This window comes from Rhinatrema bivittatum, chromosome 2 (assembly GCF_901001135.1).
Source record: "Rhinatrema bivittatum chromosome 2, aRhiBiv1.1, whole genome shotgun sequence".
NCBI classification, from domain to species: domain Eukaryota; kingdom Metazoa; phylum Chordata; class Amphibia; order Gymnophiona; family Rhinatrematidae; genus Rhinatrema; species Rhinatrema bivittatum.
In genome coordinates this window covers 289,696,478-289,721,436 of record NC_042616.1, presented here as the reverse complement: position 1 = coordinate 289,721,436, position 24,959 = coordinate 289,696,478, and the positions used below count along the sequence as shown (strand labels likewise).

The 24,959-nt window shown below is 46.4% G+C and overlaps 1 protein-coding gene across 4 annotated transcripts in view; it reads right to left on the bottom strand.

Annotated features, from left to right (window-relative positions):
• ZDHHC3 (zinc finger DHHC-type containing 3) overlaps positions 1 to 24,959 on the bottom strand; it is a 122,217-nt gene that overhangs the window by 66,764 nt on the left and 30,494 nt on the right. For all 4 annotated transcript variants that reach the window (XM_029589607.1, XM_029589606.1, XM_029589605.1 and 1 more), the window contains 3 exons: positions 17,932 to 18,056; positions 15,180 to 15,276; positions 2,555 to 2,636 (listed from right to left, as the gene is read on the bottom strand). In XM_029589607.1, the coding sequence (XP_029445467.1) occupies positions 2,555 to 2,636; positions 15,180 to 15,276; positions 17,932 to 18,056 (304 nt within the window). The remainder of the gene's footprint in view (positions 1 to 2,554; positions 2,637 to 15,179; positions 15,277 to 17,931; positions 18,057 to 24,959) is intronic.

Below are 24,959 nucleotides of genomic sequence, written 5' to 3'. Positions count from 1 at the left end.
AAAGACAAATCTGAACTACTACCCAGTTCCTTGTCAGAGAGACAGATTCAAAAGTTAATGATTTTCCCCTTTCAGTGGGCGAAAGAGACTCTGAAATATCTAGGTGTTCAGGGCGGGTCTGAATATGCAGACTTGTTTCGCTTAAACTATCTGCCTCTATTTAAACAACTGGAGCAGGATCTGCATAAGTGGGACAGGTTGCTTCTGTCCTGGTTGGGCAGGATAGCTGCAATCAAAATGACTTTGTTGCCCAGGTTGGGATATTTTTTCAGACACTGCCATGTATTGTTCCTGCCAGCTATCTAAAAGACTTACAAAAGAAACTTTTTTCTTTCATCTGGAAAAGGAAACCTCCAACAGTAGCAAGGAAAGTGCTATATCAAAGTAAAGCTGATGGAGGTTTGGGAGTTCCCAATATCACCAATTATTACATAGCCTTGCAACTGAAAGTAGTTAGAGTTAAATAACAGGATAGAGTCTAAACAGTGGGTGACCCTGGAGAATAATATGTCCCATATTATAGGGCTAAGGGATATCTTTTGGTCAGCTGGGAAGAATAGGGACAAGATAGATCAGATTTCCCCATGTACTGATTGCACATTGCAAATTTGGAAACAATGGAGGAATGTTCTTTTGGATAATAGACGGTACATGCACTCCACCTCGATTAGGGGGTGTGAGGGTTTCCCGGATGGGAGGGATGGGAAATTGTTTCAGACATGGGCAGCTAAGGGTTTGACCGCCATAGATCAAGTATGGTGAGATCAGAGGATACTGCCATTTGCTGAGTTGAAAGAGCTATTTGACTAATGTGGACCATTATGCCTATTTGCAGTTACGACATTTTCTGTCTTCCAAAACCAAACAAGCACACTGATACAGTTCTCTTTAATTGGCCCCCATTCTGCCTGCCCACACACACACCCTTCCTTAGTTCCCCTATAACAACCGCCTTCAGCCCCTCCATCACACCCCCTCTACCAGCTCTTTTCCCCCATAACCCATTCAACCTGTCACAATCCATCCTGTTTCACTACCCACCCTCTTCTTTCCCTTTTTCCCCACAATCCCCATCTCCTCTTTCCATGATTTCCTGCCGCCAGCCTCTCCAACGTAATGCCCTCCCCCACCCTGCTGGAGCTGATCACCAAGGGGAGAACAGCAGGTCTGCGTCTGCCTCCTCCTTTGCCAGCCAGGCTCGGCCACCGCTAAGCGTCCCACAGCTGAAACTGAAAGTTGGGCCTGGGTGGCTGAGGAAGACGACACTGACTGATGTGCTGCTGCTCTCGGGGGGTGGGATGGGTAGGGGGAGGAGACAGACAGACCAGAAAAGGGATTTGTGGTGAGTGAAAATTCTGCAGCAGGATAGAGGACATTAAGCCTTTCCTGCCTGAGCAGAATGGAGTGAACCTGGTTCTCCGGGTCTCCAGCTGAAATTCTGCAGGAAGGGACAAGTTTTTCTGCTTGGACTGAAGGGAAACTATACTAGTTTAGTGTACTGTCCTTTCAGCTCGGGAGACTTTGATCTCTTTGAAGGAAGTGCCACTGGACGGCATATTATAAACCACTGCAACGTGAAGAGGTAGTGGTTTCAGAAGGTGGGAGAAGGGAGCCCCACAACCCCTAGTTTTCAAAATGCGAGGGGGCAAGAGGCAATTAGCTTGCCCTTGAGGATTTGGTAAGACTTATGTGGCGTTACTGCAGATTCATAGATAGCCTTTTTAGCTTACTTTCCAGAGAAAAAAGGAGGCTTATAAAATGTCTTTGTATGTGTCCCTAATAACCTCTTTGGTGACCTATCCACATAGAAGTCTCAGGAAATGTCAGGGGATATGAGGATTCTGCCAAACATGCTTTTTTCTTTTTTTTCCAAAATATCATAGGTGCATCTCACAAATTAGAGTCCTTTCGCTCTGGGTTGAACTTGTTATTCTGTTAGTATATAATGTTACTGGTTAAAGGTCTATATATTAGGTATTGAATCTCTTGATTGTATATTGTAATCTTCTGTATTGCCATGTCAAATCCAAAATATTTCACTGCTCTAATATACTGTGGTTTTGTGAAAATGAATGCACTATTTATTCTGAAAATGTTTCCTTCTAAAATTATCTTCTCTTCAAGTTTTCCCTCTACTCCATGAATGAGGTGCAACGGAGTTATTTTGACAAGGGATTCTGGTAAAGCTCAATGCAGCACTGCTTGACTTACATTGGTTGAGAATAACGGGAGGGGATAGAGGTGGAGCATACAATTATGTTATTCTCACTGGCTCCAAAGTAAAAAGAGAATTTTCTTTTTGTTTTGAATGTCTCTGTATCTTGGCGTGTCCTCTTTTAGGTCTGTTTTTTTTTGTTTTGCGTTTTCTAGTCTCAAAATGTTCATGTCCCCTGTATGTGTGATATACATCAAAAATAAATATAAACTTTACTCAACGTGAAGCTCTTCCGAGACTATAGAAAATATAGATGGCAACATAAGGCCTGGCCAAGGAAAGCAAACAGATTTCTTCCACAGGCAGACCAGATATTGAAAGAGGTTACTTTTTACTCACTTGTCCAGTCTTCTTCAAAGCAATAAAGGAAGTGCAAACCCACCATGATGAGGGCATGCAAAGAAATTAGTGCTATATACATCTGAAATACAATATGAAACACAGCACAGTCAGAAATCGGCAGTACACACAAGAATACATTTAAAAACAAAGTTGATTAATTTTTATTGCCAATATACTAAACACCAGACCTGTGTGTGGCTTTGAGGATCAGAACCAAGGAACCATGACCTAGTGATCCAAGCAATCTAGCTTGGCTGATTTTTATCCAATCGATTGAATGTGAGAAGCCATAATCATGTCCACACGAACAATACATTTTCTGATAAGGTGGAGGTTGCATATATACAGCACTTCACCTTGAGGCATGGATAATTATACCAAGACCAGTACTGATAATTATCAAATGTTACTTACTACCCATCAATTATCACCTAGAACAATTACTGGAAACGGTAATTAACCATAAGGCTGAAGAGACCGTTTTCAGGGTCGTGGTGACATCGTTTCAAGCCCAAGTTATGCCCGTTTTTAGGGCTCATTTTATTGTTTATATGAGAACAAGAGCAATAGGCTGAGATTAGGCTGTGCAAACAGCTGCTAATAGCTGGGCAAGCCTCTGAAAGCTCAAGCCTGGCCCCTTGCTTGTGTCCTACAAACCAAGAGCAAGCTGAGCCAGGATCAAGGGAACCCAGTAACAGTCGACTTACTCTTTACCATCTCCCAATTTTCATTCACACACTCCACTATACCCTCTGCCGCCCCCATCCCTGACTCTAGCCAAAGAAAGGAGAGTATCAATGCTTCCCCTCCCCAAATCCTGCAGTATCATTACTGTAATATGAACCAAGCAGTTCTGGCTGTTCCCATGAGAAAGCACCGGGCCTGCCAAATCCTGTGTTGCTTTGAAGACTGTAGGGGACAATCAGTGTGCTCAAGGGGCATTGCTCTCCTTCCACTGGCAGATTGTGGGAGTGGATGAGAGGAAAGAGAAAGGGAGGAAGAGGCCATGGATTAGGAAGGGGAAGAAAAGCTCAGAAACGTGCAGGGGGCAAAATCGTGAGAACCAGGGATAAAGGGGCAACAGGCTTGAGATCCCAAGAGGAGGGAGGGAGGGAGGGAAGGAAAGGCAGGAGAGGTAGAGCACCTCCACTTTATTTGCAGTTTCACCCCTAGTGAACTGAGCCTGCCGTGAGATAGAACAGTGTTTCCCCAACCTTTAAAAACCAAGGCTCACCTACATTAACAAAAATGGCGTGTGGCACACCAACCTATGCAGAGCAAGCAGTCTAGACACGGAGGAGACACATATGGGCCAAAAGAAGAGATAGGGAAGCACTGAAAATCCCACCAGTTTCTCTTTCACATTTTAAAACAAAGGGAGAGAAGGAGACAGACACACAGGGACCCAAGCACAGTAGAGCAGTGATTCAGTGACTTTGAAATTAACTGATGAGGAGGAGAGGCCTAGTGGTTAGAGCAAGGGATTGAGAACTAGGAAAACCAGGGTTCAAATACCGTGTCTCCCACTGATTTTCCTGGTGACCTTAAGCAAGTCACTTCTCACTAGGTGCAAGCTCTCTGGGGGAAGGAAATAACTGAATGTAACCAAAAGAGATCATATCACAGAGGCGTTATTAGAGCTGCACTGGCTTCCAACTGGATGGAGGTTTAAGTTTAGGTCCCTGGTCTTAATGCATAGGCTGCTTTATTGTGAGAAAGACTGCTTAGTGCGAGAGAAAGTTTACAATGGTATGTGCCCAATCACTAGAAACACAATATCCTACACCCATCGCAATTTGGTTTTCGCAAATTCTTTAGCACTGAAACTGTACTAATCTCCCTTACCGACACACTCCTCAAAGGAATAGGCAATGGAGAATCCTACATTCTAGCAATGCTAGGTATCTCAGCAGCCTTTGACACCATAAGCCACAATATTCTTATAGACAGACTTACTGAAATTGGCATAACTGGAACGGCCCTACTCTGGTTCAAGTCCTATCTAACTGACAGACATTACAAGGTCAAAATAGGAAATAGTGAATCTGCACCCATCAAACTCCAAGAAGGACAGATCGAACACACCAGCGGCTTAAGGTGTTTGACACCCTTCAAGAATCTGGCCACGTCTGGGTGACGAGCGATGGAAGTACCATCCACCTTACCTCAAAAACAGCCCAGTGCTGCTACCTGTACTCATAGCGAGCTATACGCCAAACCTTTCTTGAGGCCGTTCTGCAAGGCAGCAAGAATTAGAACATAAGAAAATGCCATACTGGGTCAGACCAATGGTCCATCAAGCCCAGCATCCTGTTTCCAACAGTGGCCAATCCAGGCCATAAGAACCTGGCAAGTACCCAAAAACTAAGTCTATTCCATGTAACCATTGCTAATGGCAGTGGCTATTCTCTAAGTGAACTTAATAGCAGGTAATGGACTTCTCCTCCAAGAACTTATCCAATCCTTTTTTAAACACAGCTATACTAACTGCACTAACCACATCCTCTGGCAACAAATTCCAGAGTTTAATTGTGCGTTGAGTAAAAAAGAACTTTGACTAATGGTGGCCTGCCGCGGGGACACACTCAACTCGCGGCTCCACGAATCAAACACCTTCCATACCCGAACGTAGGTAACAGAAGTAGAGGTTTTACGAGCGTGGAGGAGGGCAGTAATAACCGCCTCCGAGTAATCCTTCTGTCTCAATAGTCTCCTCTCATAAGCCAAGCCGCTAGACAAAAGCGATCGGCCTGGTCGAAAAATACCGGGCCCTGTCATCGGAGGTGTGGAAGATGGCAGAGGCGCAGGGGGCCATCCAGCACTAGGTTGATCAGATCTGCGAACCACGGCCTTCTTGGCCACCAGAAAAACCTGTCCCCGGTGGGATTTGATCCTGCGCAAGACCTTCCCCACCAGCGGCCATGGAGGAAACACAAAGGAGAATATGTGGAGGCCAAGGAAGAACCAGAGTGTCCACTCCTTCTGAGCCATGCTCCCTCTGCGACTGAAGAAATGAGGTGCTTTCGCATTCAAACGAGTTGCCATCAAGTCTAATCGGGGAGTCTCCCACCGGCTGGCGATGAGCCACAGTGCCTAGTCTGATAGCTCCCATTCTCCGGAATCTAGCTTCTGCCGGCTGAGGAAATCCGCCTGTGTATTGTCGACCCTGGATATGTGGGATGCTGCTATGCGAGACAGATGGCGTTCCGCCTAGTCCATCAATTCGTCTGCTTCGGAGGCTACTAGTTGACTTTTTGTGCCCCCTTGTCGGCGATCGTATTGTCGGATAGGACCCATACCGCCCGGTGATGAACCAGTGGAAGAAAGTGGCACAGCACCAAGCGAACCGCCCTGGTTTCCAAACGATTGATGGACCACTTGGTCTGTGGTAGAGTCCAAAAACCCTGCGCTGATCGCGACTGACAGACCGCCCCCCAACCTGTCAGGTTGGCATCCGTCGTCACGATTATCCATTGAGGGGGCTCCAGGTCCATGCCTCGAAGCAAGTGATCCGGAATCAACCACCAATCCAGACTGGACCTGGCCGGTTTGAGGAGTGGTAATGGCAGTTGGAACTCTGTCGACTTGGGGTCCCAACGAGAAAGTAGCGCCCTCTGCAAAGGTCGCATATGAGCAAAAGCCCAAGGGACCAACTACAGGGTAGATGCCATAAAACCAAGAACTTGCAAATAGTCCCACACCATGTGTAAGGGAAGAGCTAGCAGGCGCCGAACCTGAGACATTAGCCCAGGGGTCGGGAACCTTTTTGGTTGAGAGAGCCATGAACGCCACATATTTTAAAATGTAATTCCGGAGAGCCATACAAGACCTACCAAATTAATTTACTACAACCCCCTATTCTCCTGATGCCCCCCCAAGTCCTGCCAAATTAATTTACTACAATCCCCCACCCTCCTGACCCCCCCCAAGACCTGCCAAAAGTCCCTGGTGGTCCAGCGGGGGTCCAGGGCTTGCACACAAATCTTTAATAAAAAAGTAAAAATCTAACAAAACCTCCCACCCTCCTGACACCCCCCAAGACCTCCAAAATTAATTTACTACAACCCCCCACCCTCCTGACCCCCCCCCCCCAAGACCTGCCAAAAGTCCCTGGGGGTCCGGGAGTGATCTCCTGGACTTGGGCTGTCGGCTGCCAGTAGTCAAAATGGCGCCGATGGCCCTTTGCCCTCACTATGTCACTGGGGTCGACCAATGGCGGCAGTAGTCTCTGTGACATAGTAAGGGCAAAGGGCCGTCGACACCATTTTGATTACTGGCAGCCGACGGCCCTTTGCCCTTACTATGTCACAGGGGCTACCGCCGCTATTGGTCAAGCCCAGTGACATAGTGAGGGCAAAGGGCTGTCGGCGCCATTTTGACTACTGGCAGCCGACAGCCCAAGTCCAGGAGATCACTCCCGGACCCCCGCTGGACCACCAGGGACTTTTGGCAGGTCTTGGGGGGGGGGGGTCAGGAGGGTGGGGGGTTGTAGTAAATTAATTTTGGAGGTCTTGGGGGGCGTCAGGAGGGTGGGGGATTTTGTTAGATTTTTACTTTTTTATTAAAGATTTGTCTGCGAGCCAGATGCAGCCATCAAAAGAGCCATATCTGGCTCCCGAGCCATAGGTTCCTGACCCCTGCATTAGCCGCTCCATCCTCACCAGTGGTAGGGAAACCTTGCCCATACCGGTGTCGAACCGTGCTCCCAGAAACTCCATCACCTGAGACAGAACTAGTTGGCTCTTGGTGTAGTTAACAACCCAGTCTAAGGAACTCAAGCGACTCAACACTGATTGTACCGCTTGCTCGCAGAGCACTTTCGACTTCGCTCGGATGAGCTAGTCATCCAAATAAGGATGTACCAATATGCCCCATCTCTGAAGGCTTGCTGCTACCACCATCACCTTGGTGAAGACCCTCTGAGCCGTCGCTAGTCCGAAGGGTAGGGCAGAAAACTGAAAATGCTGCCCCTTGATCATGAACCGTAGAAATCTCCGATGATACTCCTGAATCCTTATGTGGAGATAAGCCTCTGTTAGATCCAAAGAAGCCAAAAACTCGCCTTTGTGGACAGCCGCAATGACAGATCTCAACGTCTCCATTCGAAATCGAGGAATACGAAACGCCCTGTTGATCTGCTTCAAATCCAATATCGGGCGAAATGAGCCCTCCTTCTTGGGAACGATGAAGTAAATGGAGTAGCGACCGGTCCGACGCTCGGCTGCAGGAACCGGAACAATGGCTCCCAGGGCCTGCAGTGTTTGCGAAACCACTTGCTGCTTCGTCGGTGACCCACTGGGAGATACTAGAAACAGGTCGCGAAGGGGGGTCGTGCAAAATCCAAAGCGTAGCCGTGATTTATAATGTCGAGAACCCACTGGTCTGAGGTTATCTTGGCCCATTCCTCTCGAAAACGGAAGAGTTGTCCCCCGATCTCCAGAACTGAGGGATGGGCCAGCGTCCCTTCATTGGGACGTTTTGTTGTTTTCAAAGGTATGAGAGGTTCCAGCGTGTTGAGGCCATCTGCCACAAAAGGAATGCGCCCATGCTCGAGACCTTGTGGGCAGTTGCAGAGGGGCGTAGGAGGAAGATCTCCTACTCGAGCAAAAACTGCGTTGTCCTCGAAAATGGCCACAAAAGGTGCCAGATGAACAAAATGATCTAGGCTTGTCCTCCCCCAAAGAGCGAACCAGCTGCTCTAACTCGTCTCCGAATAAAAGCTTGCCCCGAAAAGGAAAAGAACCCAATTGTGACTTAGAGGAGGCATCCGCCAACCAGTTACGCAGCCATAGTAGTCGCCTTGCGGAAACCGCTGAAGCCATAGTGCGTGCCGAGGTGCGGAGATCATACAAGGCATCCGCCGTATATGCCACTGCAGATTCCATGCGGTTCACCTGCTCAGCTTCCTCCGGAGGGAGGTCCTGTGCCGTAAGCATTTGTTGTACCCAGCGGAGGGTGGCCCTCTGCATCATGCTGCTGCAAACCGCAGCCCTCACTCCTAACGCTGAAACATCAAAAATCTGCTTAAGCAATACTTCCAGCTTCCTATCCTGAAGGTCCTTGAGCGCTGTGCCACCTGTCACAGGAATGGTAGTATGCTTGGCAATGGCCATGACTGCTGAATCCACCTTGGGGATCTTCAGAAGATCCAAGGACTCATTAGGAAATGGATAAAGCTTCTCCATAGCTCTGCTGACATGCAGGGTGGCTTCAGGAGTATCCCATTCCCAGGATATGAGCTGGAAAAGTTTTGGATGAAAAGGAAATGTTTGCGGCGGAGCTCGAAGTCCCGATAACACCGAATCTCCTGGCGAAGCATCCGGAATAGTTTGTGGAACTGGAATTTCAAGTTCCTGAAGCACATGTGAAATCAACGGGTCCAGTTCCTCCTTGCGGAATAAGCGGAGTATCTGCGGATCATCCCCCTCCATCAGATCGGCACTGCTCACATCACCCCCCACATCATGAGTGCAGGGGTCCTGGGACATGGGATCCGCAGATGGGACATGTATGGAAGGTCCATCACCCTGGACCGTGTCATGCACCTTCGACCTAGGGCTGTCCTGGTCCGCTGAGACCCTAAAACACTTAGCTGGGGCAGAAGACCAATTTTCCCAGCCAGATTCAGCCTCTATATAGGCCTTATGTAAAAGCAATATAAACTGGGAAGAAAATGGGTGAGGCCTCTTTAAGGGCCGCCCTCCCCCCCCATCGATGAAAATGGGGGTAGGCCCGGGTCCCGCTGAAAATCGCTTGTCCTCTGAGGGCTGAGTGCCGGCAGGGACAGAGGAGGAAGTTCTTCTCCCTCCCCCATTGAATCCACATCGCGATCTGCATGGGGCAAGATGGCTGCCGCGGGATCAGAATGAGGAAAGATGGCCACCGCCACCAAGCCGATCGGGAGCGTGCCGGGCCTCTGCCTCTGGATAGGTGGCTCACTTCTGTGTCCCCCTCGGGGGCGGCTGGGCTGATCCACTGCCCGAAATCGGCTGCTGCGAAAGCCCCTCGCCCCCGGGGATACATCGGGAGCAGAGGCCTTCGCAGGAGAGCCAGTACCCCGGCTCCCCACACACTGTGCAAACGGCTCCCTGCGGCATGAGGAAGGCGCGAAAATGCAGACGGGTGACAGGCCACCCCTTCCGGAGTCCCAGGAGATCGAGACAGGCGAGGGCAAAAGACAAAATAGGTTTGCACTGAAATAAAAACCCTCTCTCTCTAAATGTCTTTTTTTTTTTTTAAACTTTAATAAGTCTGCTAACTCAGGGGGAACAACCTCCCTGAACCACAAGAAAAACTGGACCATCAGAGGAATTAACACTTCTCTGGCATAGCAGTGCCTCAGAGGTATGCTGCTTCTCTGGAGGAGGGGGGAGAGTGACCGGCTCACTGGTGAATCCTCCCCGATAGCTCACCGGGCAAGGGACCGAAAGATACTCTGGGGAAAAAAAGGCTGTAGGGCAATGCCCTGCCTTGCCTGTCTATGTCCTTGGTTTTTAGTTGGGGTTTTTTTAAGAATTGATCTAGTCAGAGGATTCCCCAGTTAAGATTAAATCAAACCTGTGATGGGAATCCTCCCAATTTAGAGATGATCAGGACCGCAGGTTATGCTCTCTCAATCTGCTGGAGTCAGAGAAATACTGAGGGATCGCAGGTGGCACACCAGGTTATATGGGGGGGTGCCTTTTCAGCTTTTCTCTGACTCCATCTGCTGGAAAGGAGGCATAACCCAGCAGTCTGGATTGATCCTGGTACATACAGGGAAGAGCGGTTCAGAGGGGGCAGCCAAAGGGGCGCACTAAGGGGCATGCCCCTTTGGTTGTGCTCCTTAGGAGCCGCGCGCTGGACGTCGCGCACCGGAAGCCTATGCTGGAATTTAAATCTCTTTTTTCGTCACCGATGACATCGTGGTTGGGCGGGTCTTCGGGCTGAGAGGGGGCACCGGCAAGAGGAGGCGTTGATTTGGCCAGAGGATTGCAGGCGGGCTCCCTGACCCCGATGGGTCAGCGCTGATAGCACGGGGCCGGCTGGATCAGTCGCGGCGTGGAGAAAGGGAGATCAGACGGCCTGCGCTGGAATTTAAACCTCTATTGTCGCCGCCGATGACGTCATGGTTAGGCAGTGGGGTTAGAGAAACATGTATGCTGTTCATGCTTTGTTTAGTTTTAAACCCAAACGTGTACAATGTAAGTGGTTGTTTATGTATTCAAGGGTGAAATTTTATGATTAACATGTAATCTGCATTGAACAGTTTCCAGGAAATATAGCGGAATATAAGGGGGCCGATGCAATAAATTTTGCGGAAAGCGGGCGCTGACTTTTCAGCACCCACTTTCTTAGCGCCCGCATGGTGCCCGCAAGGGGGGGCCCCATGCAATATGCAAACGAGGGGGTCACTCGAGCAAGGAGGTGCTAGGGTCGCTTGCGTGACCGTAGCACCTCCTTGCTAACGCGACCCCGCGGCGGCTGCCTGTTATGAAGGCAGATGCCGGTAAACTTGGCATCCGTTTTCATTACTGGCAGACGGTCGGTTATGAAAACTGACGCAGAGTTTACTGGCGACGGGCTTCGTAACTCGGTCTGCCAAGGTATTTTTTTTTTTTTAATTGAAGTAGTACCAAAAAGCAGTTTTTTCTGCTTTTTTGTACTTCTACGTGCGGTCAGCTATTAACGCCTGCTCCAGGCAGGCGTTAATAGCAGAGACTCACATTTATTTTTATGAATGCGGAGTGAATGAGTAACAGCTTCCTTCAAATGCATTTGCATGTGATGAGCGCTAACTCATTCATTCTGCATCGGACGCGCGTTAAATAGGCACTAATCCTCCTATTGCATTAGGGGGTGGATTAGCGCCTATTTAACCCGCGTCCGACAGCGAGTTAAACAGTGCGCTCGGCCCCAAGATCTTAAAATAAATAAATAAATAAATGAATGCTGAGCTTGAGTTGGGAAAGGCAAGTACCGTATTTTTCGCTCCATAAGACGCACTTGTTTTCCCCCAAAAGTGGGGGGAAAATGTATGTGCGTCTTATGGAGCGAATATTAAAAAAAAAAAAAAAAATCTAACAAACCCCCCCCCCAAGACCTGCCGACTTAATTTACTGCAACCCCCCTACCCTCCTGACCCCCCCCAAGACCTGCCAAGCGTCCCTGGTGGTCCAGCGGGGGTCCGGGAACGATCTCCTGGGCGTGGGCCGTCGGCTGCCAATAAACAAAATGGCGCCGACGGCCCTTTGCCCTCACTATATCACTGGGACCGACCGCTGCTATTGGTCGGTCCCAGTGATATAGTGAGGGCAAAGGGCCGTCGGCGCCATTTTGTTTACTGGCAGCCGATGGCCGAAGCCCAGGAGATCGTTCCCGGACCCCCGCTGGACCACCAGGGACGTTTGGCAGGTCTTGGGGGGGTCAGGAGGGTGGGGGGTTGCAGTAAATTAAGTCGGCAGGTCTTGGGGGGGGTCAGGAGGGTGGGGTGTTGTAGTAAATTAAGTCGGCAGGTCTTGGGGGAGTCAGGAGGGTGGGGTGTTGTAGTAAATTAAGTCGGCAGGTCTTGGGGGAGTCAGGAGGGTGGGGATTGTTAATTTAAAGGGTTGGGATGGGGTTTTTTTTTTGGGGGGGGAGGGGTTCCCAGAGAAAGAAAAGTTTTCTGATCTGGGGAGTGGACCGAAATGGCCCTCCCCAGACCCGAAAACAAAATGGGGAGAAAAAAAAAAAAAGCTATGCACTCCCCTAATTTGCTCCATAAGACGCCCAGACGCAGAGCCGGTTTAGCACAAATTTTTTTTTTTTTAATTTTCCCCCTCTGAATCCTAGGTGCGTCTTATAGTCAGGTGCGTCTTATGGAGCGAAAAATACGGTAATTAAATATAAAAGCCTGTGTTAAACAGCAGGAAGTTCTGGCAGCTCCCAAGCGGGCGTGGTTACATACACCTTCACAATAGTAGAGGCATGCATATCCCTATATGCTGGCTCTGTTCCTCCTTCTGGTACTAGAGGGGGAAGCACATGTTGCATTGTGGGTTACCCACAGCTTCAACACAATGATTTGATTTCTTTATTTTTCTCTTGCTCTTATTTCCTTTACTAAAGGAAGAGATCTGTTTTCCTTACAATGACTGCTTTTTAGTTTCACTAACCTTCCCCCTCTCTGCTTAGCCCAGATCCTCCTGAATTATGTAACCACTTCAAGAAAGTCAACAGGCCTGAACCAGGACTCACCCCTTTGCAATTATTAATCATTGCTAAGCACAGTATGCACAGCCAGGTAGCATTCATTGGAATAGCAAAGAGCAACTGCACTTATTTAAGTGGCACCGCGGATGTCTCTTGTTGCTGCAAGATGCTGAGCGCAGAACCCAGATGCTGGCCTGGACCTGAGCAGCTGAAAGAGGTAACTGTTCTGTGGCACAACCTGATCATGGCTAATCGCACTCAATAAAGGGAGAGAAAGAAGCAACATGGCTGGGAGGAAGAGTGAAGAAAGGAAAAAAAGCAGAATAGGGTGGGGGGAGAGAAGTTGGATTGAAGGAGGAGGAGGGTAACGAAAGTAGAAGAAAGAGTGAAAACTGGAAGATGGGAAAAAAAAGGATGGTGAACAGAGATAGGAGCAGCAGGTGCACAGATGAAGGCAAGAAAAATGAAAAAAAAAAATCATAAACTGAAGAAATGCAGAGAGCATAGAAAAGTTATGAAAAGAGAAAAAGGGGAAAGAACTGACAGAAGAAAAATTATAAAGGAAAGAACAAGCAGAAAGCAAATTCATCAAACCAGACAAAAAGGTTGGAAACTGGTTTAATTATGGATAGGAATGTCTGTTGATCTTTTGCCCCAATGTTCACCTAATTTTATACAGCCTTCTCTAGAATAGCCAATCCAGTGTATTCAAGGTCCCTTGCCTGCAGAAAGCAGTAGGACAATCTCTGAGATTATATTGCTTAGCACTGCTCTTCTGCCGGCAGTCACCACCATTGCCTTAGCCTCCTCTGGAGCTTGAGCACAAGCCCCTGTATGATACATCCGAACCCTGCTAAACAGGAATAACTCCCATCGCCCATTCCAGTGCATTTATAGCCTCTGTGGTATCCCCAGTCTCAAACAGCCCAAAGGACAGAAGCCTGGCCCAGTAATTAAAGCTGGATGTACTATAAGGCCACAGACTGGCTGGATCCTGTCTATTTCAATTTTCCAAACTCTCCTTCCCCCCCCCCCCCCCCCCCCCCAAATAATTGTTTCAGTAGATTTGCAATAAATGTGGCCATTAGAAAATTCTCTTCTCTGTTTTCCATCACTCCCAAAATGCATCTACTGTTCATATGGAGCCTGTTTTTCAAAATGTTCTCATCATGCTTTTATTTCTCTTGGTCCTTTAGTGGGAAGAAGCAGGCACCATTTGAAGCACTATGAGCGTTTTCTATCTCACGGGCTGATAGAGTTCAGTGCACACCGACGGCGTGCACTGTTAAACCTGCCATTGGACGCGCGTTTTCCCTTACCCCTTATACAGTAAGGGGCGGAAAACGCAAGTCCAACCCGCCGAACCTAATAGCGCCCTCAACATGCAAATGCATGTTGAGGGCCCTATTAGTTATTCCCGCGCGATTCAGTAAGTAAAATGTGCAGCCAAGCCGCACATTTTACTTTCAGAAATTAGCGCCTACCCAAAAGGTAGGCGCTAATTTCTTCGGGCACTGGGAAAGTGCACAGAAAAGCAGTAAAAACTGCTTTTCTGTGCACCCTCCGACTTAATATCATGGCGATATTAAGTTGGAGGTCCCGAAGAGTAAAAAAAGTTTAAAAAAAAAAATTTTTAAGTCGGCCGGCGGCTATCGGGTCAAAAACCGGACGCTCAATTTTGCCAGCGTCCGCTTTCAGAGCCCGTAGCTGTCAGCGAGCTCGAGAACAGACGCTGGCAAAATTGAGCGTCGGCTGTCAAACCCGCTGACAGCCGTCGCTCCGGGCGAAAAGGAGGCGCTAGGGACGCTAGTGTCCCTAGCGCCTCCTTTTGCCCGTTTCTACTGCTGGGCCTCATTTAAATACCGTATCGCGCACACAGGCGAGTGGCCTGTGCGCGCGCCGGGAGAGCGGGCGTTCGCCCGCACTCCCGCGGACTTTACTGAATCGGCCCGTCTGAGATCCTGTTCTGTCTCAGTTACTTCACGCACCCGTTCACACAGGCTCTCTCTCATGCACATGTCTCAGTTACTTCACCCTTGGCTTCTTTCAAGCTGTAGTGAAAATCACTTGTTGCAGACTACAGATGTGTCCTGCTGAAATGTCTTAACCCCCCCACCCCCTCAGGTGTTCATTTCTTTTAATATTTCTATATTTGATTTACATTCTGCTTTTTTAGGAAAGTGGATTTCATTCAGGTATCGTACGTATTTTCCTGTCTCCAGAAGGCTCAAAATCTAAGAAGGTCATTTTTCAAATCGCATTAGGGCCTTTTCTTTAATTGACCAGTTTTCATCTGGTCAATTAAAGAAAACAAAACCAGGTACGATGTTCTAAAGCTGCCACACTAACCGATCGTGTTGCAGCTTTCTTGGATTCGAATTGAGAACAGTACCACACAGCCATGTTCAGGTCTTTGGCAAAACTACATGAAAACATGCAAAACACGACTTACTGTAAACAGTACAAAGTACTTCTGGTTACTCTCTCCAACACAGTTATTAACCCAAGGGCAGTGGTGGTCCATCTTCCGAATGCATCTCTTGCAAACACTGCAATACACAATAAAATAGATTGTTTTTCCATCAGAAGGGCCCTTTTTTTTTTTTTTTTTTTTAAAAAGGAAAAAAGGGGGGGGAAAGATGGCCTACACATTTTTATTGGCTTTTACCCGTCGCATCTAGAATTACCTTCAAAGCCCTCACCCTAATACACAAATCCCTTCATAACAACAACATGAACTGGTTCAAAGAACACTTCTCCTTTCACAACAGTAGTAGACCCACCAGAAAACAATATCTAGCCACACTACACACCCCCTCACCTAAGCTTACTAAACTCCGCACCACTAACGAAAGAGCCCTCTCCCTAGCAGGACCGATAATTTGGAATAAACTACCCACTTCCCTGCGCCAAGAAACCTGCCCAAAAATATTCAGGCAAAACCTGAAGACTTGGTTCTTTAGACACTCATACACCTAACATTCACACATTCACTAGCCCCCCCCCTCCCTAACTCCTAACCTCCCTCCTCCCCCCCCCCCACCCCTTTTTCCTTCCCACCCCCTAACCACCCCTTTCCACCTTGCCTAACAATTAGCTTTCTACTATGCTTCCCGGAAAGCAAATTTATCAAGACAGCTTACTGTAAATAAGAACATTTTTACTCACAAACGTGTATATATTCCTCGACAACCATTCTATATACAAATTTATACCTCCTACAAATGTTGATATCAATCATATCTAGCAGAATCTCCCTGCCCCCCTTCTGACTAACCACTATCATGTATCCCACTTAGTTAATTATTACTTGTATAACTTCCATATTACTCGTATGTTATTGTTTTTGTTATTGTTATTTCTACTATTCCTATTATAATCATGTGACAAATGTAAAGCCTGTTGCTAAGTTCTGTTCTCTGTAAACCGATGAGATGTTCCCAACGTTCGTCGGTATATAAAAGATATTAACTAAATAAATAAATAAATAAAATAAATTATACCGTGCCTGAGCCACAGTGCTCCCTCTGGCCGACCTCTGCATACTCTGCTGTCAAGAGAGATGCCTGGCCAGTGCAGGGAGTCTCCTGCATATAATTGATGAGGTATATGGCCATCCCTGCTAGTGAAGGTGGGCATGGAGGAGCGACCATTCAAAAGGACAGCAGTGCAATATCTTCAATGTATCAGCCACCATCATCCTGGCATTGTTCCTTTCTGTTCTATGTTTACACTTTTCCTTCTCCCACCTCCCCTCATCAGACATGTACATCCCACTCTTAAATATTTCCTACGCTGAAGTCAAGCACTATCATGGGTTTCTAATGAGGGTTTCACATTTTTATAATCTGTAATGATGAGGAGAGCATGGAAGCTTAGAAGCACTGGAAACACTCATTTTGCTTTGGTAATACAAGCGAAATCAAACACAAATATGATGTGCGGGTTCTGTTTTGATTTGTCCTAACTGATGAATGAATGATGATGAAAACCTGTGGCAAGGCCAGGCAAAGGCAAGGCAAGGCAAAGCAACCATGTAGCCCGGAAAGCAATCGCATGGACACCATTCACTCCCCCAGAGATGGATGGGCGAGAAACCCAGACGACTGCAGCTAAGCTCAGAAAAAGGATCCAGTGACCAAGATTTTCCACAATGTAAACAAAAATGCTCTGCTGTAAATTATGTCAGATCTGTTCCCATAATGGACATAACAGAGTATTCCAATGGCTCCAGAATGAATACCTTATGGCAAAAGCCTAAGCTTGCTCAGTAGCATTTCTTTTCCAGGTATATATCTGGTTTCTAATAAGAAGAGCAGCCAAATTGTTCCACCCATACTGCAAAATAAAGCAGATAATTCTACATATCTGATTAGCTCAAGTACATAGATTTGGGGTTTAGCACATGCCTACTGGCCCCCACTTCTATTGGAAATTAGAAACTGCAGTTGAAGTATGACCTGGAATTAGTACCAGCAAAGTCTGGCTTTTTACCTCATGGAACTGTCAGGGATGGTGCCCCAGGACAGTGTTTTCTTACAACAGTCCGATGGATTTGAATGCTCTTCTTAGTTTGTGTCACTTCCTCATGAGCGCTGGGCGGGCCTATCTGCCTGCAAATCTCCAGAGCGACGCTGCGATCCCCAAAAGCAAGGAATGGCAGTGTGGGAAGACAGCTCTGTCTCCACTTGCTGGTAGAAGTGCATAACCCACTTGTGTGGATTAACCTGTCTGAATGCTAAGAAACTTAGGTGGTAAAGAGAGCATTAAAATTAAGCTTATTACCCACATCACGTGACAGAAAAATAAAATGTTGGCTTATACGGTTGACAAGGCTGTCAACGGTATAAGCCAACTTAACTGCTTCATGACAACCTCTAAGTGCCACATGAAGGTGAAAAAAAAAAAACAACACTTTGCTTCTGGAGTCAATTCTGAAATCACAGAAGGAAAAAAAAATAAATGTCCTTCTCTTCCACATCTCAATGAGCTCCTTTCCCTGAAGTCTGTCGTGCTTACTGATTCCGCTTTCCTCCCCAAATTTCTCCAGTTAGGCTTTTTGTGCCTTACTAAATTGGGATACTTTGCCAATACCTTTCTGGCTCAGAGGCAGCAAACACCAGCACTTTCTCCCATCTACCTGCTGTGCTCCCCTCCCCGCAGTCTTATAAGCAAGACAGAGGAGGGCGGATGCCGCCTTTTACCTGCAGTGGTGCGCTCTGTCAGGTTTGATGCTGCAGCACTTTGGACATTTGTAAACAACCTGCCCCGGCTTCAGCTGTAAACTCTCAATGAATTCCTTCGTGGCATTTCCTTTCGGGACAGCACCCTAGTGGGGAAAAAAAAAATCAGCCCTTTAAAAGCAGAAAACACAAAAATACACAGAGCCAATCTGAATAATTTGTCAAGCGGCACATCTGCTGGATGGAAGCCAGGGGCTGAAAAAAGCTACAGGAAAAACAGAAAAGCACGAAGAGTTAATTTTCTTTACGAGCAAATGGGAGGGTGCGTGGGTGTGTGTACAATTGAAGTGAGTGTGAAGGGTATGTCCGAGGTCTGCCTGGTGTTGTGGGGAGAGGGGGCGGGATAGGGGGATGGGAATATATAACGTAAAATAATTTAAGAGGCTTGAAGAATTTTTTTTTTTTTTTTAAATGTACATGAAGTATCATGGTGCTGATTTTTCAAGTAAAGGATGACATAGTGGGATTACTGTGGGGTTAAAGGTAGTTTATTGAAGAATGCCTATCACAAAGTGATCTTAAAGTAGAGAAGGGACAGTGACTGAATCCTTGCAGGGGGAGACCAAAAAGGTTAAATACAGCATCTTGTACAGCACTGACGTACAGTTCTGCAGAACTGAGCCTCTTCAGCAGCAAGGCAAATCCCAGACAGCGACATTCAGAGGGGAATTTCTGGTTAATGATGAGTCAGAAATCCCGTGGCCAGGTGACTAAGAAAGGATATGGCTTTCGTTTTTCATCTGCATGTAACCATGGGATCAGCAGACTTCACACAAATTTCTGCAACTCTGAAAAAGACTAAGCTCGTCGAGATGCCAAGATCCAGATTGGGGTTTTTTTTCATCCTTCTCCCAGGAAGAGAAACGGGGGGGGGGGGGGGGGGACACTAATAGGCTGACAGTGCTTATAATACTGACATTCACCCTTGGAAATAGGCAGGCACCAATATGTCTGGCATGCAGTTAGAGACCAATTCAGTTCAACTTTAAGCTCTCACTTGTTAGTGGCCTCAGCCAAAAAAAAAAAAAGTTTGGAAATTTCTTTGAAAATATCCTTCCCTTTTTTTTTTTTTTTTACTGCTCTTGAGGACTCAGTTATTTATGCCAGTCTTCTTGTATCCTGTACATGGAAGACTGGTGGACACTGCGGTATCCACGATTGGGATCTATGAATGACTACTTTTGCATCCTGTTTCCAAAGAGAAAGGTTTCACGAAACATGACTTCTTCATTTAATTACAAATTCATCAATTTAAATCAGTAAGGTTTTTCCTCAGGAAACCTTGCCCTGCATTTTGACCTCATTTTGCATAAGTCCTTTATTAATTTGACACCTTCCACTGTTTTGAAATCATTGGCAGGTTCAAATATCTGAGAAGTAGATGCGTTTCAGTGTACCAGCTTTATAAAGACAGTGTCTAATCACATGGATTTATGTGAGATGTAATTCCAGCACAGAATACTCTCTCCAATAAGAGCCAAACAAATGGGTTTTGTAGAAATATAAGGCACCTTACTTTGTTGTCTATGGTCTTGTTGTAAGATACAAGCCTTTTGGGCTAGTATCATTCACAAAATTAGGATTGGTCACTGGTAATACAATTCCATTCACAGCAGAATTTTCTCTTTTGAACTACCATGATCCATATAGACCTACTGGCAAATATCAAATTTATTTGTGGCAAAAGCATGTATCCTCACGAACTGGATAAAACTATACTCCTGCTTCTTTGGGCTGATCTATCCAAATCGTGGAATATCTCTCTGGTCTTTGAACGTTTTCTAAGAACTATGCTATCTTTTGTCAGATACATACATACAGACAAATGCCATCAAAATATCTGAAGCTGATTAAAAGACGGAAATGTAATTGTGGAAAATGGCGCCAACCGGGACGAGTGCAAGGCTGCATCTGTCCCCGACGCAGGAACCTTTACAAGATAAGGAGGTCTCTGGGGGAGACCATGTGCACACAACTTTATTTTTAATTTTGGAGAGTCTGGGCTGCCTTGACCGGTGACTCCAGGTTGAAACAGGATTTGGCCACTTTTTTTTTTTTTCATTTTTTTCCCCTGCTGCTTTAAATGTGCAGCGGGAGCCTCGGGATCCATGTTAGACTCCTGGGCCTCTCGTCACACATCTAACGCATGCCAGGGAGGTATAGTTATTTTACTGTGGCGGTCCACAATAAAAGAGCAGCATAGAATTGCCTAGTAATGACCTTTTTTGCATGCATTTGCATTATTCATGCATGTAAACTGCGTGCAAAGAAAGTCATTGTCATAGGGGAGGGTATCTGGGCGGGGACATGCTAATTATCGTGTACAGCATATAGTGCGTTAGAGCCTTTTATGGCGCTATAAGACCCCTGACGCATTTTGATGAATGACCCGGTCAGTTTGTTAAGATGGATTTTGTTAGATGCTATGGGGGTAAAAACTGGAATAATTTCATTAACGGTCATATTTTTCTATTCAAATGTATTCGTCTTTGCATAAGTCAATGATCAATAAAAACACGTTAAACCTTAAAAACAAATGGAAGAAATGATTAGGTTTGACCTAAGTTCAATAAGGAACTCAAATTTTGCATTTCTAGGTACTAATTTGTCACTGGCAGAATACCATCCCGTGCAAGAGTTGCAAGGCATGTTCGCTATGTCCACAGGAAACCTCCCTCCCAGAGTTCAAGAACTCAAGATAATTTCAGTACTCAAACCAAAAACTATTGAGAAATCAGCAAAAAACCTGCCATACAGTCATTTTTGAATGAGTCATTCACAGAGCTCTTTCATAATCAGTCATTAAAACATAACCATATGCAATAAGACAGCAATGATGTCAGCCTGGGATGTGACAGGTCAGATTGCTGGAACTGTGAAGCCCAGAACATTCTTAGTTGCTCACCACGTCACAGGCCCCTGCTAGAAGAAAAACAGTTCTGACATTATCAGAGAGATGGGCCAAAAGCCAGAAATCCATTTGGGGATGAAGTTGTGTTTTTCAAGAACCATAATTGAAACTTTAACCAATTCTGAACCCCTCCCCCCCCCCCCCAAAAAAAAAAAAAACACACAACAAAAAAACCCCAGGATAAAAATAGCTAATGTAAATCTCCTTACTAGTGAGCATCCTCTGAGGCTGAATGGCCACTTTCTATACCTACTACGTTCAATAGTACTAAGTTACAAGCTATTATATGTGCTTCTTATACATTTCTATGTACATAAAATAAGCAAACACATTTGTTGAAATACTTTTTAACCAGAACTCAAGGTTAGCTTTCTGAATTAATGTTGCAAAGGTTTAATAGAAGAAGCAAACGTTTAGTTATTTCCTCCTCAGCCTTGGGAAGGAGCAAGGACAAGTATATGCCAGCTTCTGTTGTATTCCCTAAATTTCACTACACTGCTGAATTGCTCTTAAGACACAAATAGTGAATATTATTCCTATGTTATGCTCAATATTAAGTGCAGTTATCATTAGTTAGCACTATACTATTGTTATCTCTTTTGCAACACTCTTTTGAATCTTCTTGTTCAGCTGCACAGCACCAACCATACTGTTTACTTCTCAGCTACTGCCTCGGGAGCTAAGATCCCTTATTCTAAAAATTTCTTACAGCCTTCTAAGGGTGGTATTTTTTTCTGACAGAGGTCTACTACCGGCTTTTAGAGATCTCTCTCTAAGCCCAGAGAGAAAGTATCTGAGCTCCTTAAGAAGGAATTTCTAAAAACGAGGATAAATGCTTTGTGATCTGGTTTTCTCATGGAGCGATGTAGCCAAAAATGAACCTGGGTGGACCACGGTCCACCCACATCGGGCTCAGGCCCACTCAATCAGCGCTGCCCGACAGCCTGAGAAGAGAGGCCCTGCTACACAGCATGTCTTACAGCAGCCCAAAAAGAGAAGGCCGTGCCATAGGGCTGCTGCAGCTCATCCCACGACGACCTGAGAAAAGGGGGGCCATGCCACAGAGCTGCCATGGAGCTTATCCCGTGACTGCCCAAGAAAAGGAGACCTCGACGCAGGACTGCACACAGTTCATCCTGCAGTAGCACAAGAAAAAAAGACTATGCCGCAGGGCTGCCACGGAGAGCATCCAGCAGCAGCCTGAGGAGGCCTTGCAGCAAGGAGACATGGAAGAGAGGGGGAGGCCCTAACAGAGCGTGAGTGAGAGTGTGCGCACGTGCAAGCGAGCATGGACGTGAGAAGCATGTATGAGTGTGCACGTGCAAGCGAGCATGGGATTGAGAAGCCTGTGTGCATAGAAGAGAGATAGTGAGAAGCCTGTGTATGGGCTCTGCTGACAGGGTGCAGGGCCTCTTCTATTTTCGTATGGTGGCCCATAAGGCCTCCTTTCCTTTCTGAGCCACAGGCAGGGGATGGGAACCCCATGGATATGTAACTAAACTTGTGTCTATAGTAAGGGGCAAGATGATGTGGCTGCCAGAGGAGCGATTTGGGGAACTGCTGCTCCAAAATTTAGCATCTAAGGCAGCTGCCTCACCCTACCTCATTACTGAGCTACCCCTGCCTATGCTCTCTTGAATTCTGATATTGCCCTCATCACTAGCACCTCCACCCTGTCTGTAAAGAAATATGTCCTGATATTACTCACGAGTCAAACCCATTTCACCCTCATCCCATGACCCCTCCTTTCCATTCAAAATGGTCCACCTCCTGTGCATTTATTGCTTGGTGGCAGGGTTTCATTTGTACAGAGAAAGGAAGTGGAACTGTGGAGGGAGTAAGGGGCCAGGGCCAGTTTTGACCTGTGCAAAAGGGCGGGACCACAGCCAGGTGTGATCTCTCTCTCTCACATACTTGAATCAAAGCAATGTAGCTGCCCTTGTCTCAGGGTAAGCAGCTCAAACACACTCTGTTCTTCTCTGCTTCCTCCAAGGGCTGGAGGGGGTGCCATAAATTACCCATGCAACTACTGGATCTGCTTTGTTTCCTCAGGGGATCCAGAACTGATATACACTGCCAGATCTGCTCCGCTTTCTCAGGTCCCAGAAAAAAAGGTGGCAGAACGCCGTCCTGGGTTGTTCTGCCAAAGATTAAGCTCTCCATAATGGAAACAAAAAAAAGGGGGCTGAATTGACAAGTTTGAAAGTTGTGAGCAGTAATGCCAATCATCAAGACCAGGACTGAAGCCTTGACAATAAGGATTACCACTCATAACTTTCAAACTTGTGTAATTCAAACTTTTTTTTTTTTCGTCTCTCTTCTTTGGTCTGCAGTGTCTGCTTCATTATCACCCCTTCCCCCTCTGTTCCCTGTAATACAAGAGAAGATGTGGGGTGGGAGAAGCACGGATTCATGAGTAAAGTGTTTGTCTCTTCTCTGTGTGCTTCAGGTTCAGGCCCTCCCCTTCTCTTCCCTGCAGGCTGCTTGGAGAGGAAAAGCTGAAGCAGAACACCCTTGCTGCTCTGCCTCTTAACCTGAAAAAGAGAGGCCAGAACTAGGGTGGCCAACTTTTCCACAGACCTGGACCAGATTTTGGGGGGGGGGGGGGGGGAGTGGGGAAGAGATTGTAACCCCCATTTTCATAACTCCCTACGGCTGCCTGCCCGCTTCCTGCCTGCTCACTGCAGCCCTAACAACTGCATCCTGCGGCGCCCTAGGTAGACAGCTTGCTTACAAGTGAATTGCTTCCTTCCTGCCTGCTTCATGCTGCAATACTCGCTTGCCCATCAAACCCACTGAAGCCCATTACTACCTCTCACCCTCTGAACAGTACCATGCTTGTATTGATTCTGACTACTTGCTGGCTTCCCGACCTGTAAGCAAGCGACTTCATCAGATCTGCGGTCTACTGAATGCAGTAAGCAAGGAACGCAGGGATATCTAAACCTATCCTGGAACAAATCCTGGACCATCTCCAGAACTGTTTCCATGAGATGATCCGGAACCTGGCTAACTGACTGAACATCACAAAAGACTATCCTGGCAGTACCAAAAAGCGAATGACGGATAAGAAGTGAAGTGAAGTAAGCCAGGGAACAGAACACTAAGTGAGGTGAGCTGAGAAGAAGGGAAGCAGAGGTAGTCTTGATGTGCTGAGCCACCAATCTGAGTAGAAGACCCAGAAGTTGGAGAACCCAAAAACGATAGGCTAAAAAGCCCTGCTGTGACGAGATGTCCTGTGCCGCCATCTCTGAGCTGAGGAGCAAGAGCCTGGGAGCTGAGAAGCAGAAGTACTCCATGCTTATCGCGCCACCAACCAGAACAGAAGAAAAGGAAGACAAAGAAAAGTACACAAAACCACAATTGACGCCATGGAACATATAAATCCTATAAACCCAGTAATTGGACAAGGTATGAATGGAGACTTAAAACAACAAAAAGAAGAACAAACAAAAAGAAACAATGTTATACACACCATAACCAGTAAAACTGGACACAACTTCAAAGCCAGCCTTCTGATTACGTTACTATTGTTGAATGCACAATCAATATTTTAAAAAATCCCTTTCATTAAAGATAAACAACCAACCTTATTCTGCATCACAGAAAAATAGATTATGGATAAAGACAATGTACTATTAAACCAAATGTACCATCTAGAATAGGATTTGCACCACATACCAAGACAAAACCACAAAAAAAGGCAGAGAGCTAATAATATGTAGGAAAGAACTAAAACTAGCTTTAAGTAAAATAGAAATTGACCCTTGCTACAAAGTTGCGATACTAAAATCGAAGCAACTAAATATAGGTCTAGTATATTGCCCCCCCACGCCTTTTACAAGAAGAATGCTCTCCACTAATTGAACTATTCATGAATGTGTTCCCATCTCCCGAAAATACCCGGATAATAGGTGATTTCAACATCCAAGTCAACCAAAAAAACCTATGACAAATGCATGCGGAATATTCCTTGATACTATGGAAGCCCTAGGATGGTCACAATAGGTTTCAAAACCAATGCACAAAGCAAGCCATACTCTGGACCTAATTTTTGCCAACTCAAAAAACTGCCAAA